We start from the raw sequence: 19,165 nt of genomic DNA, 5'->3' as shown, positions 1-19,165 counted from the left end.
GGATGGAAGAGGACAGGGGAGGAACAGGGGCCGGCACGATCGGAAGAGAGGGCGTACCCGTGACCGGAGGTGCCGCCAGTGACTCGCGGGTCACTGACGAGCCCCCTCCGGTGTGGTCGACGTCGCTGCGGCCATCGGGCCCGTGGAGGTCTCCCCGCGCTGGAAGCAGGGGAGGAAGATGTTGAGGAATCGCCGCTCCACTCGGCGGTGCGGTCGCTCGCAGCGCCTCGACTGTGGACTCCAACTTCGCGAAGCGCGCCTCGAGATATGGCTTCCAGTGAAGGAGGTCGTCGATCTGCGAGGACTGCGCCTGCAGCTGCTTGAGGACGTGGGCGGAGTCGGCCTTGGCGTCCTGATCGAGCTTGTCGAGGTACTCCTTGAGCGCTGGATCCATGGCGGCGACGAAGGCTTGCCGCGCTTGGATGCGCCGGCGGGTTTCCAGGTCGACGCGGCGGAGAGGGTGGTGCTGGGCTCTAATACCAGGATGTTAGGTACCAGGTCGATCTACTACTAGCTCTCGATTACAAGTCTGAATTCGAATTACAAATCGGGTCTCTCTGTTCTTGAGGAAGAGGAAGGTAGGTAGGTGGGGAGAAGAAGGAAGCCGCCGTTCGTTCCTGATCCAGCCTGGATGCCGATCCCTTCGTAGCCTGGGGGTTAAGTAGCGAGCCGTCAGGCGAGCGGGCTCAACGGGCCCATTCTGGCCCGACGAATCTTCCGTTGGGCTGCACGATCCTCTTGGGTCGGCCGTTTACGCGTCTCGGTGTGAAGCCTTTGACTGACTTGGCTGTACGTGCGCTGACAACAAAGTTGGGTCATCTATTTTGGAACGGAGGGAGTGTCTTTGGGTGGTTGCGCGGAGCACAGTAATTACCAAAAGCTGCGCGTACTATGACATGAAGGCTAAGCTGAAGATGGTAGTATGATGGAGCAGGTGTCGCTATTCTTCATCTGCATCACTGTTACATCGCTGTCACAGGTCATGCTCTAGTCTCCTCTGATTAACCCAATGAGTACTTGCTGGTTTCCTGTTATCATGATCACTTATCTTTTTTCCTTTTCTTTTTTGGGGGATCATGATCACTTATCTATGCGCTGGCCGGTTCTACATCGATCACATTGTCAGGGTTACGAAGCAATGGTCGTCTCACAGGCGTCAGCCTCAAGTGACGGGTGCTCAACGGTGACGTGTAACAGCACACGTGGCAATGTATACATATGCAGCAGGGTATGCGTGGCTTGCAAGCATCAACCTCCTCACCGTTCATCAAAACCCCAAATTTCTTTCTTCGTTTCCTGGATGTATAGTTACATACAGCTCACTTTGTACAAGTCGGCGCATGCAAACCCAACCAATCACTCCAAACCCAAACACGAGGGGAAAGAAAACCAATTTTGATGTGCCCCAATATCTCGAGTCAAAACTTTCGGGTCCAATGTGACGTCTACATTCGGTGTGTTGTTCGTGAATGTGTCTGGCGAGTTACTTTTTATGTTTTTCAGTATTGGTTCTTTTGGTTTGCTTTTTTCATATATGCAATCTACAGTAGGAATAACCTACGTCGCTCGTCGTCCTACAACATCTTTCAAATAAATATTTTTGTTCCGCTATCTTATCTAAGAAGACTCTTGTTATGTGAAACTTGGCATCACACAACAGGCATTTAGGCGTTCTCCGTGTGACATGTATGATTCTGATGTGTACAAACAGACGATAAACATCTAGATTCAGGGTACACCAAAAATATGAGTCATCAATGTGCAATTCCTTGTAACTATGATCTTCGTTGCAATTTACAACATGTCGAAGATTGAAATGAACGACACAAATGACTGACTAGTAGCCGTGGAAAACCTTTCCAGACGCTAAAGGGACGATAAAAGGACGACGAGCTTTTCCAATAGCAGCTCGGCATCCTGACCAAGGGCATCCGACCCCTGGCATTGCAATATAAATTTGACCTCCCAACAAAAAGGGGAGCCAAACTGAAGAAATAACCAATCGATCAAACCGAGGACCTAACAAAAAATATCAAACAGATCTACCAAATAACCTGACCAGACTAGATTTGATTTGGTAGAAAGAAAAGCCACGAGTATATACATGATTTGTGCACAGATCGAGTGGGGAAAGGAATGTGGAGGTCGCTAGCGGAAGGACCATCCGCTTAGTCCTTTCTTTGGTGTAGGAAAGTAAATCCAGAATTCTCCCGGATCAAAGGTGGCATATCAACGTCCGTTACCTCGATTTCTGTCATTGACTTTGAGATGTCATCCACCGAGAATGGAATGCTGTGGTTTGAAGTATCATGAGCAATGTTAGACCAGGGACATTTCTGCCGTAAACTAATTACTGAACTTGGAACACGAAATAACCTTGAATCGTCATCCAACAAGAAAGAACTGCTCACTGCATTGTTCGAGTCTTCTGTCATCATTATTCTCATACTTGAGATGACCTACAACCAATTTGGTTCACTGTCAGAAACGAGAACTAGTAATGGAACATAGATAGCACCACTTGCTGACACAGTAACATATGAAGCTTGAATGAACCAGTAGTTACTCCCTCCATCCCATAATATAAGAGCGTTTTTGACACATCAAGTATAACAAGCTTACCTCTGACGAAACAGTGTGGGTGCCATATTTGTCATCCCAATACATTGTACTGATTCGATATAGCTGTTGTATGCTAAGGACCTGAAAGTTTTTGAAGTATGTGTTAAGTCACAACTAATATATGCTTTAATGATTGCCGAAACTTAAGTGAATTCAAAGTCACTTACAGGGCACAAATCGTTGGTGATTTCTTTCAATGTTTTCTTTGGCTTTTGATGAATTACCTAATAATACAAGTACACGTCTCATTAGGTTACATACATTTTTTACTCACAAAGTTGCAAACAGCCATCTAATCAGTATAGAACACATACAAGGAATCCAACGGCCTGCCTAATATGCTTCAACTCTTCCCAGGAAGAACCTGCATACTGTACACCACGTAAAATTAGCACACAAATTAAATATCACCAAGGGAAAAAATCACCAGTACCTACCTCTTCAGTGGCATAAATGCACCACTGCTCTAACTCAGCCAATCCAGCTTTGACATATTCTCCGTTGCTAAACGAACAGCACTCCCGTCGGAGGAGAAGACTGCAAGATACAGGATATCTTAAAATCCTAACGGGAAGAAGTAAAATGCACCGCCAGTAGAGCAAGAGCCATCTCTTACCTATTGAACAGCTGGACATTAATAAACGAAAATATCTGAGTGAACACCTTGCTGATTAAGAATGAAGGGACCTGGCGTATCAATAAAATACATGTTAATGCATACTCAAAAATAGTGTGTCCATTTAGGGGTTTTAGCTTACATACATAATTGGCTTTCAAAACATTCAGGTAGTTTGTTAATATTTTCACAATACTCTGCCAATGTGCGATCAGAGTTTGTTGGGCCAAGGCATTTGCTTGAGAACGAGATCCTTTTATCAAACTTGCACGAGATGTTCTTGGTGCCTGCACAATAAGTAAAAGTAAAGAATAAACTCTGAAGCTCACTGTTTTTCTGCGAAATAAGAGAAATTATAGTGCCAATAAATCATACCTGGATGCAAAGACCAAGCAATGGAGATATCTCTTTCTTCAGATTGTCTCTAATCATTCCGTATATCTTCTCGAGGAAAGCTGTAAGTTGTTGCTTGAAAAGCAGAGCAGGATACTTGGCTTCAACTTGACGAAGATCACCTAGTCCTCCAATCAAGCGGCTACCAAGAAAAGGTCGTGCAGCACTTTGTGGTGAAGCTCGAATTCCCTTGTGTATTCAGAAACAACAAAATTAAGATTTGTTCAGACTATAAAACCAGCGAGGGCAGGATAAAGATGTTTTACCGAAAAAACCCTCCCAAACGATGCAGCAGTTGACCTTCGCCTCTGAGGAGTGAGTCCAGCTGCTCCAGTCGTTTTCAGTGTCCGTTGTAGAAGTAGGAGTAATGTGGATGAATTGGAGAGCCAATACGCTAACTTGTCATTATTGTCCTGGACCTTTGGAAAGGAACAATTCGAACATGACTATCTAGCAGTACACATAGAGAATAAACAAAAAAGGAATATATAAACCTATGTTGTTGCAGCATTTTAGATTTTAATTTTTATTATTGCCCCTTCTATTTATATGTGTTATTCAAGGTCTATCATGAAGGCCTAAGATATCAGTTCATTAAATCAAACTAAACAAAATGTGAGTATTTCTCCCAGAAAGAAGGGTTCTTAAAGAAACACAAGAGATAGGTATGGCCTACCTCTATAGCAGAGCCTATTGTTTGAATAATACGGTCAAAAACACCAGTTCTTTCAACTTCAAATGATCTCCAGTGCAGAAGACACCTGTATATAACGCAAGCTGCAATAGCCCTACCACTGGAGAATCCCAAATCTTGTGATACACACTTGATTAGCAGGTCTTGGTTTTCCTGGAGCATAAAATTCAAATATATATGATGTTAACCAAAAAAATATTTATGATGAAAAAGAAATCTCATTAGAAACATAAATGATACAATTTCAGGATCAAAGAAGAAAAAAAGGTACATAACTCGGGAAGATTAAACAAAGAAAGGAGTGGTCAACAAGTAGCACACCTGTTGCTTCTCGTTGAGTGATTTTTGAGGCTTCTCCTCAGCCTCAAGCTCTTTGAGATTCAGTGAGATGGGGGTTACATCCTGCACAAAGATATTAATATAGGAAAGTTATTTATTATAGCAGTTACTTTTTGAAGTATAAGTCATCTATATGGTTATGTTCTTTCCACTTACTGGTGAAGATTTTACCTCCCCATTCGGAGCATTCACAATCTCCGGAGTTCTCAGCTGACAAAGTCAGTTAATTTGAAATATTATGTCATTTTGATGAAAATAAGAGTATATTTTTACAGAATGCAAGTGCCAGAGATATGACATACTTGGAAAGGAGACTTGGGATAGGCAGCTAATGCTTTCGCAGTAGGAGAAATTGCAACAGCCTGTTGACGAAGCACCTTGTTCTCCGACTCCATGTTAGTTGCTTTCTCTTCCAGCCTGATTACGTTTTCAAGACAATACTATTAAATAGTTATGCAGAATAAAACAGAACTACTGAACCACTAAACAGAGATCATCCTTAACAAGCAAAACATTAAAATACAGCCAAATGAATCAACAATAACTGGTAGTTCTATTTCAATTGTACCTCTGGGCAGTGTCCTGAAGTTGCTCAATCTTTTTCTCTGCGCCTTCGAATTTCTTCATTAGTTCTTCATTTCTCCGTTCAGCTTCAGCATGTTCTTTCTTTGCAGTCTCTCTGGCTTGCCTTTCAGTTTGCAGCAAAGCCTGTAAAATCAAGATACAGCTTAACTTTGACTTTGTCATACAATAACATGATTTCCGATTCCAAGCCTGCATCGCCCTTTAGTGCAGAGGCCACGGGGTAATAAAAGCTTCCATTAACTTAAAAATGAACTCACATGTCAATGTTGTCAATGAAAAATGCCGTAACATATGATGACCATGTTTCCAAAACATTAGGGTAAAAATACACGGTATGTTTTACATGGACTGATTCTCCATAATTGTTCAAGACCAACAGACCAAGTACCCGATAAAATAAAACAACCGCATGAGAAGTGTAGAAATAATTCAGCTGACACCATACCTTCAGTTGATCAACTTCAGCTGTTAAAGAGTTAACTTTTTCAGTGTCTTCGACCAATACAGGAGTCTCTTTGATTACTGGAGGTGCTTCTTCAATTGCCTTTCTCGCTGCTTCTCTTTCCTTAGTGGCCATGGTCTTTGCTTCTTCAACTTGAAGCTGTAGGTCATGCAATGTTTCTTGCAGCTTAGCAATTTCCTGAGTTTTTGCTTCCTCGAGGTCAGTCTGCACAAAGGAACATTAAACATAAATCACATGTTATCAACGTTCAAATAGGGTCACTGGTACTATGACCGAAATGAACAAATCACAGGTACCCTTAATCGCTTCTCCAGTCCTAAGCGCCATGTTAACTCTTCAACGCGCTTCTCAAGCTTATCTTTGGCCTCTTTGAGGGCTCCAGTTTCTCTTGCGGCCTGCAGATGATTCATAGATAACACAAAAATGACATATGGGCCATGGTAAAAGCATTGAAAGAACGCAAAGCGTAAGGGGCATTACCATCTTGAGATTTCTGAGCTCTCTTCTTGCAAGCCTTTGTCTCCACGCACACTGGTAAGTAAGAACTGCTCGCTGCATATTCTTGTAATGTGAATAGTCTCTGTGGCAGCGCCATCGAGCCTGTGTTCAAAATGGAATGTTATAAGCTGCTTTTATATTAACGAGGCAGGGTAGAGAATTGTGAAGTTTTGGAAACTTGATGAACGTCAAGCCATGAAATGCTTCGTAAAAAATGAAGAATATAACTAATAGCAATTTGATCAAAACAGAACGTACTTGGATATGGACAGCTGCTTTGGTTTCCTTTCTGAATCTGAATTCTTTGCGAGCAGACATTGCCCTTAAGCCAGTTTGCAGCGTGACTGTAGCTGCTTGCAGTAGTAAATAAGATTCGCGTGCTTTGTGACGACGCACATTTTTTTGTATTTTGACTGCTGCTGCTTCTCGCCTCATGCATTCGTACAAATTACGAACCAAGGTCCCTGAGTTACAACAGGAAAAATGAAGAGCACATGAAATCTGTAGAATGCTACAGCAACTCCTTACAGGATATGGCACCAGCATGACTCTGCTCTACATAACCATCGGCGCCCGCACACACACACACACACATATTATATATAGAGAGAGAGAGAGAGAAGGGTGGTACCTCTAACAAAAGATTGTAGATGTGTTGCTGATCTCCTAACCAAAACAAACTGTTTCCGTGCAATATATGTACGCATTAGTCTCTGTATAATTCTTGCTGCTTTCCCTAACACTTCTGCCCTCCGTGCATCCAAATCAGCCATTTGTCCAGCTCTCAGGAATACCTTTGTTTTTCCTATCTAAAAGTCAACCAAATGGACTATGTAAGAACTAAGAACGGCTTGAGTCTACATACAACTTATTTTACATGACAAAATTTCTGAAATTGAAGTAGATAATACAATCAAATCTACAGCAACAGTGTTTAGCTAAACGATGAAAGGACTAGTAATGTTGAGAAAAGTGAGTTCATTCAACATGCCAACACCCATGTGCTGCAATCCACATCTGGAAGATGGATCCTTTTTCATTGATGTCAAGATGTTGCCACAGATAGGACAGCAAATAAGGATCACACATAAGAAACATCTCAGATATTGTTCTTGGAGTTCAATTTCAAAATTTTATGTAAATGAAAGAACATTGAGTCATATAAAGGGAAATTATATTTCAGTTCACCAACATCACTGTGTCGTGCTAAATGTCCCCTGATTGAAATCCTAAGATAAATGGTACTAAATATCACAAAAAGTCAGATGAAATGGGTGATGGATCCTAGTAGTAGTTCGGGTTCCATGTCCTACCTGGTAGTTCTCCAACTTCATTTTTTCCAGAATCTTTTGGCATGCAATCTTATCGTCGTTACTGGACATAAGAATGTACAAGCAAAAAACATATACTAATCAATAACTTGAAAATAGAATTAAATGACAAATAAATGAGTGGAAGGCTCTATTGTGATTTCTGTGTGAATTGCTTACCTTCCTTCTAGAAGTTCAGGGCCAAGAACACCAAAGCGATTAACAAATTCATAGAATGTTTTTCTTGTGGGGTATCCAGCACAGCTTATCCTGATAGCTTCAAGAACACCCTGCAAAGTAGGTATTAGTTCAACATATGGTAACGATAAGAATAATAAAAGAGTATACGACTCTTACTCCACATCGTAGTTGTTGTATAACATTTGTGTTCTCAAAAATGGCTGGCTTGAGGAGATTGTTTGGCTTCACACATCTAATATAATGGGGTTCAGTAGAGCTCAAGGTCTCCATGAGAGACTGAAGTTGCAGCTGAGAATCAAACAGAAAGTATGTCAACGGAAAGGAAGTCAAGAGCACTATAAGGACTAAGGAGAATCAAGATATTTACAATCTCTATTTAAAGGACTGGATAATGAGAAATTATTACTATTTTCGAAGAGTTAACAGTTAATAAAGACTTAGGCACTCGTCATAGTCGCGCAGACACTTTGAACTTTCTAATTGGCGCAACTAAATACATGCAAACCAACATTTCTGCCACTAACTCAGGAAGGGAGGAACTATGTAGGGGCGTCATCATACGCTGCAATGAAGGCAACCAAAGGATCAAGTACAACAAATGTATGAAGGGCATCTGAGCAACAATGGACATACAAGATCGTATACAATACACCAAACCCTCCGATAAACAGCACCAATGTAGTGGTACAGATATACACATTTTAAACACACCCACATGCATTAAGTTCTAAGTGTTGTGCAGGTATGGTACTCGATTTATTAAATTACAATATTTTGATGCGCATTCCAGATTCAATGTTCACAAGCTTACAAGTTTTCATGCACTTAATATTTCAATATAGACCAAATTCATGACATATACCCATAGGAGTACAGCACATACAGTTAACAGTTTCATAGTCATATGTGCTCAGCTGCTCGCAGTAGACCTGAGAAAAAGTGAACCGGCCCTTCAGGCTTGGCCCAGCCCAGGCCCAGGTTTAGACCGAGCATGGGCAAAAAGATGTTGGGGACAACATCTCTATTAGCCCATCTTGGTACAGATTTATTCATTTTTGGGTACAAGCCTGCGGGTTACCTGTCCAACTACCTTAACAGGATAGCCTGGCAGCTCAAGTGCCCCAAATCAAATCAGGCCTAAACCCAGCCAGATCAAAATTTTGACCAGCTCTAGTTCAAAGTAACATATCAAATCGCAAAAAAGTCCATCTTGCATGAAAAGGCTGTCAAATCTGCCCAAAACAACTTCATACTGCCAAGTATGACAGCTGCAAGAAATGCAGCAGGGACATGTCCAAGGTTAATACAGATGAGAGTGCAACGTGGATATCATCTTTACCGAAAAAGGCTTTCGCCCAGCTTTATAAATAAAGCAAACCACCGAGCACAAAGTCAACAAGGTACACACAAACACAACGCCACCGCAGGCAAGGTCCAACAAACACACACACGAACACTACCCAAAGTTCAGCTGTGGGCACAGCACAACAAGGTGGATATCATCTTTAACAGTGACAAAGTGACAGTGGCATCCATAGGTTCTTCAGAGTCTAAGATAATCTACCGGCAACTGGTGCTTAATGAATTATACCCTAAATAGCTTCTAAAGAAACGAGGATTTCATTTAACGCAACAAAGTGATATACACCAATAAAAATTAAATCAAGTAGAACTTCACCTTAAAACGTGACCCAATAGATGAAAATTTTGAAGACTTTGATGATTCTTCAGGGAGTGAAGGGAATAAGCTAGCTACAAAAGGACATGAAGAAGCATTCAGCAAATCCTGATGTTCCGCCACTACATAATCTTTGTTCTTGTCTAAGAAATGATCAGCCTGGTATGTCACCTGTGGATGATAAAAAAAAGTGCCTAATTAGTATGGTATTATATTCTATATGAGCAATTGAGCATGTTTATCGTTTGATGAAGAAAGCTCACATCGCCAGCATAATGGACAACTGTAAAGTCTGTACGTGAAAGCTTTGGTTTGACAAATCGCTTGTTATTCTTAAATGTTGTATACAGCTTCTGTGCAAATGTCTCATGTGTTGATCTGGGAAACATACTGCACATGATATTGGAAAACATTGTTAAGACACAAGATGTCACACATCAGTTACGACAACACACAATCATACTAGACATCATGGCAATTGAAGCAATCCATGTTGCTTGCAAGTGGGCTGGAATGGTAACTGGAAGTTCCAAAACATACCATGCTTCATCCAGAAGCGCAATCAATCCACCTTTCTGAAAATAGCAGAAAACATGTTACTGTTATTGTATATAACGAAATATATAGAATACTTGCAATACCAATATGTCCATTCTAGTGTTCATGATCAATTCTAATGGTTGTTTAGCCACCCCTTAGCTCATCATAGAATTACAAGCGTCACAACTTGTTAGTTTGTAAAGGCCAATATGACTACTTTATTTATTTATTTATATCAACGTAAGCTCCTTCACTCCACTACGTTAGAACGTTATGAGCATCACAGAACAGGTTAATTTAGCACTAAGCCTCTTCAAAATTTTAAGCACAAACTCTCACCAATCCATTATATAACCCTTAGCTCTTTTCACAGTAAGTTTCACTCCTTGACTCTAAAACCAGACAAAACACTCTAAACTCCTAGTAACGTTACCCATTTTGTCCATTTTAGCAGATGTGATATCTATGATAGCATCCATGTCAGAATATGTTACAACATCATAAGGCAAATCGCTTCCTTGATGCTTCATTCCCCCGGCCTCCCACCCAAATTTCACTCTCTCTACCTCCCCCTTTCAACATAGCCAGACACTGCTGTCCTCTCCTACCCGCACTCCTCCCGCCTCACCCTCCTCCAACCCTCTTTCCCTCCCTCTACATGCCCAAGTACCTATGCCTACAGTTGCCCCCTCCTGTTCCCCTACATCGAAGGCTATTGCACTGGCAGCTAAACCATCTGTGGAACCAGCCAATGGGTGGAAGGTAAATGGTATTAAGGGGTAAGAGTGTTGTTCGAAATCCAAGGCGCATATCGATCTACTAAGAATCAAACAATCACACAAGCACAACGACACCAACATTTGTTAACGCGGTACGCCTAACATCGGCTACATCCCCGGGGCATGACTACCGGCGCTCCTTCCAATTGATAACGCACATCGGTCACCCAGACACCAGCACATGCCGCCGACTCCCCCGCATACTTGTGTTATTATGTTGGCATAGGTTACATTACATTATATAGGAGCCTAGGATATAAGTGTCCTACTCAAACATGACTCCGTACCCCTATCCACACACCATATGACTCAAAGTCCAGCTGTAACATAACTCACACTAAATTCAGCACATATTTAACAGGTGTACTTTGTCCAGTTTTAGAATCAAGGGGTGAAACTTAGACTTCGCGAAGAGTTGAGTGTAGAACAAACTAGCCAACTCCCAGATGGAGGAGCCCAAAGGGGTTCCAAATGACAGAACAAAAGTTCCTCTTTTAGTCTAAATTAGGCTATTTCAAGTCATGTTTGTGAAAACACACATAGAGCAGAAGCAAAACGTCAAGTGCTATCTGTTTATCGTTTACCGAAGCACAATAAATTAGGTCATTCTCCTAAGGACTTCTCATTATTTACAGTGATGAACCGATGATGACAGGATCAGAAACAATATAACCCCAAGGGTAGGGATGTAAACTGGGTCCTGTTTAAGCCCATTTATTGGTCTAACAGTTCAATAAAGTATTTTTCGGTGAAAATGAACTATCAGGCTAACTAGAAGCTAACTAAACGGTCCTTGTGGCGCCGTTATTACGCCATTTAAATCCCTACCCAGGGGAACAAACCATCACCTCCCCAACCACCAATTACAGAATGAGAAGGGCTTTTGAAGAATTTCATCCTTTCTTAAATTGACACTCGATCCACCAACTTCACAGGGGAAAACATAAATAACCTAGACAGTTCAATTTTCAGTCTCTATTTGGCTTTCGAAGTCACATCATAACTACCTTGCATTTTATGTGACCTGTCATAGTACGAAAAATATGAAGAAATAAGCACCTTCTCAATCAAGTCTAGCACATCTTGATTATCAACAAACTCTATGTAACTCCAGTTTATCTCCTCCCTAGTATATTCCTCTTGCTCCATTTTGAACACATGCTGCAAGACAGCATCACATGTTAAATCATGGACAGGAAATATCTATAGAGTAACAACTATGGTCGAAACCAAATTCATGAAGTACCTGATTAAAATGCTGCTGCAGCTTTTCATTTGTATAATTGATGCATAACTGTTCAAAACTGTTCAGATGACCATTTGTTTTAGCACATTCTGTGAATTGGATCGTTCATAAAGTTCAAAAGTTGGAAAAACACTAACCTGTTAATTTTGAAACTCTCAAATCCATAGATATCAAGAACACCAATCAGTTGTTTAGAGTTTGGGTCCTGTCCAATGGAGACATTAATTTTTTCCACGATCCTGTGCATACAGGATCACAGTTAAAATGTAAAATGTCAAGATTGAGAAGTAAAAAGGTAAATCTAATTAGAGTTTTCTGCCAGAGGATCATTACCAATCAAACAATCGGGAGTATATTGTTTTGGCTAATGCATCTCTACTAGCAAGTGCCGACTCAGGATCAAGTGTTCTAGTAATTATTTCTTCAGGAGTAACTATTTCTCGTGTTATTAGTGCCTTCTCCAAATTATTGCAATCGCACCTGCAAGAAACTTAGCAGTCAGCATTTTGGTTTATGGTCACAATGAACATATAGAAAATAGAAGGTACAAAACATTATTTGAAGGGAGATAATTTACTCACTCCAATAGCTCTGACGCAGTGTTAAGGTGAAACCTCGAGTTATCATCCTGAATCACAGATGAATCAACTTCTTTTCCCTTGGCGAAATTTATATTTCCAATATGAAGTACAGCTGCTACAACCCGGAATATAGCTTCCTGTAAAATAAATTAACAATGTTGTCGGTCCTTATTCGTAAAACTAGTATTTTAATAGCTTTAGTATAACACGAAACAAACCTGTTCTTCCTCATTGATTCCAACTATGTCCATGGCCCTCCGTGTTGCTAAATACTCTTCCGCGTCATTAATTCCTTCAACCTCAATACAGCTTGACTGATTGAGGTAGTGAAAAGATCTAGCATCAGCCAACTTATACCTTTGGGTATCCTGCAAATTACAGAAATCCGTATTAAGAAGTGGACCTTTTGTACTACATTAAATTCCATATCCAAAAGGCAAATAATCAGATAGTAACAGGAGTCAATGTGAAAACCTACCTCAGGTGGTGCCGCACAAAGAAAATAGAAACAATGATAATTTCTTTCCGGAGTATTTATTTGGCATACGCGGGATCTTTCCAGCAAGTAAGTTCTTATAGCAGCTCCCGAGATTCGTCCAGTCTTGTCAAATTGGATCTCCACAAACTTGCCAAAGCGACTTCACCATGAATTACAAACAAATGAGAATGCCAAACAATCAGCTGGTGATATTCAAATAAAGGGAAGAAACAAATCTACCGAAGGAAAATAAAAGAAAAAGAATCATGCAAACCATTACCTCGAGTTATTGTTCCTCACAGTTTTTGCGTTACCAAAAGCTTCAAGGACTGGATTTGACTGAAATATTATTGGATATAAGACAATCAACCAATGCATATGTTTTCCATTTGAAAGCTACAATTTGTAAGCAAATAAGGAGAAGAGTTGAACGCCCTTGCCTCTAGAACTTGTTGCTCTACAGTTCGCCCTTCTACTCCAGATCGTCCACCTAAGTGTGCTAGATATCTCATAAGCATCTTTGTTGTTTCAGTCTTGCCAGCACCACTTTCACCACTGACTAAAATAGAGTTGTTTTTCCCTTCATTTATCATTTCCCTGGTTTCCCACATTAATAAATCACATAAGGGTAATGCAGGGGTATTGATACTGGATCATGCATGGTTACCTATATGAATAGTATACAGCAGGAATTCACCTATAAGCAACGTCAGCAATTGCAAAGACGTGTGGACTCAGCTCCCCAAAATCTGCACCCTTGTATTGTTCCATCATGTGGGTATCATAAAGATGCGGTAATCTTTGAAACGGATTTACCGCAATCAAAATGCTACCAGTGTAAGTCTGTGAATGCAAAAGAATGGTTATTATTTGCATTGCAAGTTATGCAATTGATTAAACGCATGACATTTACCCAAGAGACAATGAACTCACATATATTTCATTCAGTTCATAACGCGTAGCAAGATTCTGTAGAACCCCAGGCTCGTGTAAGTATGATAATCTTGTCATATCATCCACTCCTCCTGGTGGAGCTTCCATATCCTTGGGAAAAACTTTTGATCTGTCTGTATTAACCTGTGCAAAAGCATTGCAATGTAATTGACAATCCATTTCCTGTCAAAAAGATAAAACCGAAAGCCCTAGCCATAACATGTGTAAAATAGTGAACAGTCAACAGCGCCATGAAGTTCTTTTTGCAGCCTAATACCCCTTTTCTAGATTAAAACAGAGCAGGATAATACCATTCAGGGAGGTTAAGAAGAATATACTAAGAAAACTATGTCTTCATAATATGAATTCACATTCATAACAAGATAAAGATCTACAGAATGCATAAGAAATTGAAAAGAATACCTTTTTCCCATTTGATGTCTGCACATGAACTTCATTGTTTTTTATGCTGACAACCTCGCCATCTATCCATGCTAGAGTTGGATCCTCCACCCAAACATGAGAACCAACAATGATGTTAGCTGGAGTTCCCTGCAAAACAAAATGATGCAGTAATCAGACTGATGTCAAGGCATAGCAGAATTATGAGTATCCTGAGATTTAATGGGTAATCTACTCTGCTTTCCGCACTCGTGCCAGTGAATTGTGACATATCTTGTTGAATTGACATACATGTTTGTTGAGAGATGGATAAGAAAATAATATGTTGTACTCCTCGCTATTTCTCTCACGGGGGTGGGTAGCTAAAAATTACCCACCTATTTTGAACATGCAGGGTGGGGAGTATTAGATTCATGCACCAACCAGTAGACTCACTCTTAAGCTGTTAAGGGAAGGTGAGCAATATATTCATACTTAAACACTCTCTATAGTGTCTAGGCTCCTCCAAATTTATGTAGTCATCCAAGCTGAGGATACAATTATATTTCCCTAGAATTCATGGTTCTAACGTGGACTCAAACTGGGACACTGCTATTTTCTCATACAATTGTGCCAGCGGGACCTCAAACTCAGGACCTCGATATTGAGTTTCATGCACCGAACATTTTACCTACAAGCTTAGCTGCTATGGGAAGGTGGCAATATTCATACTTCAACAGGTTATTTCGTTGGGGACAGATTCTAACTATGTAGATTAATTATATTTTGATATCAAGGGTATTACGTGTAAAACAAATACAACCACACATTAATTGGTTGAGACACTTCAAATGTAGGAATTCCTAAACAACTTTAGTTTGAGCTTCGCTAACGGATATCAGTTCAAAGCTCGACCGTCCATTTTACGGAGACAATAGAGCCTAAAAGCACATAACCCCCAAAATGCGCATTGACATATGAAAAGTATGGCTCCATTTCCAGCACCAACATCAATTGCACACATAGAGAAGTGCCATATAAGGTAAAACATTAGAACTTGTTTCGCACTAACGTATCAACAGAGGGGTGGGGGTACTTTATTCCGCATCCATCACATTACTGCTGAAGAAACTTTGCTACAAATGAAAGCTAGGGTAATAACTGATGGCATCTGTGTCGTTCGTGGGAGATGGCCTTTTGGCTATGAAGTGAACTAAGAATAGCAAGGCCCTGACTAATTGCAGCAAATAATTCACCACCCAAAAGTACTAGCTAGCTACACAGATTTTAGTGAAAACAAGCTCCTTCGGAAGTGGCTCACTAAGCAAGTTAGCAAAGACTAAAAATAGGGCCAAGGTAAGCTCAATACTTGTAAGTCTACTGTGGGCAATGGCACATCATGTTACCCAAAAAGAAAAAGGAAAAAGCACTAGGCTAGTAAACCTATCAATTTGGATGCCCGAATCCTCCAGAACTCATCCAAGGCTTTGGGACCAATCTAAAACTTGGAACCCTAGTAAAATATGATTCGATCCGCAGGCACTTGAAGCAAAGCACACGGCACCTAAGCTAGCAATTAGGAAAGCAAAATTAGTCCAAACAAGTATACGATCCGGAACAGTACCATGGGCAGATCAGGCTAGGATCGGAGGGGACCACGAATTCCTCAGCTCCGGTAGAGGGATCCCGCCGCCCGAATGGTCGGCGGCCGTCAGGTCTGCCAATTGGACTGGCTCCGCCCGGCCGCCTCCCCGCTTCGTCACCTACCCCTCTGCTAGCTGGTGGCTGTAACTTGTCGGCTTCCTCCGCCCCTTATCCCTTCTCTTGTATGCGATTCACGCAGTTGGCTTCGTGATTGCTAGGACCGCGACTGGCTTCGCCCTCGGCGATGACGGCGCGACGGCTTCGTGCGTCGCCGTCGCGACGGCGAGTTGGGGAGGGAGAGGGAGGGCAGAAATGGTAATTACGCGCTGTTCTAGTTTTCTTCCGTTTGAAACAACCGAGGAATTCTGCTCTTGGTCCTGAAATGCGCTGTTTCCGGACGGCTAGGCAGTTAAATGTTTGCATTTCATTGCTTCAAGGGCCTGTAGTTTAGTCAATTTTCTTCAAGGCCCTTGTAGCATTTACATTTTCGTCCTCTAGAAAACTGAACCTTCAAGTGTTACCATATATTGTTTCTAACCTCTAAATCTCGTATATTGTTTACGTGTAACACCCTGTAACTCTCTCTTCCCATCGCAATGAAAGTAGTCTTCACTGCCTTGGCCAAAAACTTGTTAAAACCATATGAACATAATCATTTAGTCAGAGGGGTCTGAGTGGGGATACATGCAACTTGCATGTGCCACCTACTGTTTGCTAACGATTCCTGTGCATTCACATTAGCATCGGAGAGGGGGCAAAGAGACTGCAGAAGATACTGGAGATTTATAGAAGGGGTTCCTGTCTACTAGTAAACAAGGAGAAGTGTGTATTTTATAGTGCCAATTACACATCCGATATAAAGGAAAAAATACTTGCGTCTGCCAACCTCTTTGAGAAGATATACTGATGATCAATTTGAACTCATCGTGGCAAAGATAAAAGAATAAAGATTGGGGTTGCTCGAGATTACTTAGTAGTGTCGGGCGAGAGGTGATGATTAAGTCGGTCTTTCAAGCAATTCCAACGTATTCGATGAGTTGTTTTATGTTGCCTAAAGGAATGAGTAAGAAAATAACAGTCGCAGATGGTAAGGTTTCGGTGGGGAGGCGATGAAACTAAACAAAAAGATGCTAAACCCAAGGGGGGGATGAGTTTCAAAGATTTCTAATTATTCACTCAAGCCATGTTAGCCAAACAGTGATGGAGGTTGATGAAAGAACCCGATTCAGTATGTGCAAGAGTATTGTGGGGCAAATATTTCCATCAAGGAGACTTCATATCAACTAGAAGCAGGAGGAACACCTCTCTACCTGGAGGTTTATACTTCATGGTAGGGAAGCTCTTCGAGGCGGCTTAATCAATAGGTTGAGATATGGCTCAACAATTCATGACTGGGAAGACCCATGGATCCTTGACAATTACAGTAAGAAGCCCATTCTCAGTCTCCCGGATGCTAGCATCATGATGATGGAAGAATTCTTAGATGAAGCGTTGAATTGGATCGAGAGAAGATTCTTGTAAACTTCATGAGGCTCAATGTGGATGCCATATGTGAGATTCCAGTAGAGATGTTCACAATGACTTGGGTCATGGGAGCCAGAAAAAAGAGGGTGGTTTTATGTTCGTTTTGCGTACATACTGTTGCTTACAGCTAAACAGCAAGGGATCAAGCCGCCACGCCTACAATTGAACACAGCTACTAAAAGTTCTTATTGTGTATGGGAGTGCCAAAAAAATACACATTTTTTGTTGGAGAGTTATGCATGATGTAATTCCATGTCGATAGATTATACGTGATTGTCGCCATATTGAGAGAAAATTCCTTTATGTGAAATATGCGGTTGTAAAGAGAGGATAATGCTTACATGGTTTGAATGTACATGGGAGAAAGTGTCCTGGCATGAGTTAAAGAACGTAAACATCCCAGGTTTACATCTTGAGACTTGGCCAATTGATTTAATTGAGGGGGAAGCAAGTAATGGAGGAGGCGTGTATGATTTTATGTGGATGTTGGGCAGTGTGGACTGAAAGAAACGTTTGAAGGCGTGTAGAGATAGGGTGGCCAGTGTCAATAACAGTTAAATAGACTATTGACATAGTCGTTGATCTGGTGAAACTGACAGCTAAAAGCATAAGATTAACCGAAACCTCCTCGCGAGGGCATGGTGAAAGTGAATGTTGATACTAGCTTTAGGGACACATGCGATCATGGGGGTACGAGTGTGGTTGTTCAAATACGGACCTAATATGGGTGCAACCTCACTAGTATGAGCACATTGCTAATCCAAGGGTGATGGAAGCGTATGCTATTGGTGATGGAATTCGCCTTGCCACAGATTTGAGGCTACAACCAGTCATGCAAGAGAGTGTTGTGCAAGAGGTCGTTCAAGTGCCAAATTTCAGAAACTTTCAAAGGTCATAGCTAGCACCCATATGCCAAGAGATTCTAGAATTAAGTCAAGAGATCTGATCAATTTGAGCTTGTCCATGCGGATGCCAAGGTAATTTTTTCATAAAGGACACTTTTGTTATTTCAAAATGTAGCATCAAGCTGATACAAAAAATTATGGGTAACACCCGTCCTCTACTTAACTAGGATGCACACAGCCAAACATCAAAAAGTCTGACAATAGGAAATGTAACAAAATCGACAAATCGGCAACAATAGTCCTATAGACCGATATTATGCCTATGTCAAAAGTGTTGGTGGATCGGTCCGGAGATTATGCTCTCACCCTTGAAAATCCCTCTATAGTCGCATGCTTCAACCGCTACACACCGTCTTAAACAGCGGTTGGTGTTACGATCGTTGTAGCGTAGACTACATATGAAGCAAGTGTCAGACATCTTTGTGCCAAACATCCAAGTGAGAATAGGTGAAGATGCCTTTGGATTAGTGAAAGTGCAACTAATCCCCGGGTGTTTTGGTAATTCATAACAATATATAGCTCTTTTTTTAGAAACTACTACAGAACTTGGTTTCACAGCCTTGCTTATTTATTCAAAGAAAATATATACAAATGTACATAGCCCATAAAAGGCTTTAAAAAAGAGAAGATATAAATGTTTCAGAATGTTCAATGATTGGCATGTCATGCGATAGAGATGTGGACCCCTCAAAATGCTAAGGGCAAAGATTGGCAAAAGCTCAAGACTCTTTATTTCTATTTTTAGTGATCCAAGA

At 41.1% G+C, this 19,165-nt stretch overlaps 1 protein-coding gene across 3 annotated transcripts; it reads right to left on the bottom strand.

Annotated features, from left to right (window-relative positions):
- Positions 1 to 1,727: 1,727 nt before the first annotated feature.
- On the bottom strand, positions 1,728 to 16,350 carry LOC119276159 (myosin-17-like). Of its 3 annotated transcripts, XM_037557154.1 has the most exons (39): positions 15,962 to 16,350; positions 14,380 to 14,508; positions 13,957 to 14,100; positions 13,721 to 13,866; positions 13,464 to 13,620; positions 13,304 to 13,362; positions 13,024 to 13,183; positions 12,764 to 12,913; positions 12,546 to 12,682; positions 12,298 to 12,444; positions 12,102 to 12,203; positions 11,965 to 12,022; positions 11,778 to 11,879; positions 9,940 to 9,974; positions 9,663 to 9,789; positions 9,400 to 9,570; positions 7,878 to 8,009; positions 7,701 to 7,810; positions 7,524 to 7,584; positions 6,842 to 7,019; positions 6,469 to 6,674; positions 6,193 to 6,312; positions 6,009 to 6,107; positions 5,695 to 5,916; positions 5,233 to 5,372; positions 4,967 to 5,081; positions 4,821 to 4,874; positions 4,647 to 4,727; positions 4,308 to 4,478; positions 3,898 to 4,050; positions 3,614 to 3,820; positions 3,385 to 3,525; positions 3,239 to 3,309; positions 3,060 to 3,159; positions 2,937 to 2,993; positions 2,790 to 2,846; positions 2,623 to 2,703; positions 2,377 to 2,459; positions 1,728 to 2,292 (listed from the first exon to the last, which is right to left on the bottom strand). In XM_037557154.1, exons 1-39 carry the CDS (start codon positions 15,962 to 15,964, stop codon positions 2,169 to 2,171), a joined length of 4,590 nt encoding a protein of 1,529 aa, XP_037413051.1. In that variant the 5' UTR covers positions 15,965 to 16,350; the 3' UTR covers positions 1,728 to 2,168. The 3 variants fall into 3 exon arrangements, with proteins under 3 accessions (XP_037413051.1, XP_037413049.1, XP_037413050.1); XM_037557152.1 differs by having other exon boundaries at positions 1,728 to 2,459; XM_037557153.1 differs by having other exon boundaries at positions 1,728 to 2,459; positions 4,836 to 4,874.
- Between the last annotated feature and the right edge of the window lie 2,815 nt (positions 16,351 to 19,165).

This window comes from Triticum dicoccoides, chromosome 3B, assembly GCF_002162155.2.
Source record: "Triticum dicoccoides isolate Atlit2015 ecotype Zavitan chromosome 3B, WEW_v2.0, whole genome shotgun sequence".
NCBI classification, from domain to species: Eukaryota; Viridiplantae; Streptophyta; class Magnoliopsida; order Poales; family Poaceae; genus Triticum; species Triticum dicoccoides.
The sequence above is the reverse complement of the archived record's forward strand: the minus strand, read 5'-3'. Positions and strand labels throughout refer to the sequence as shown.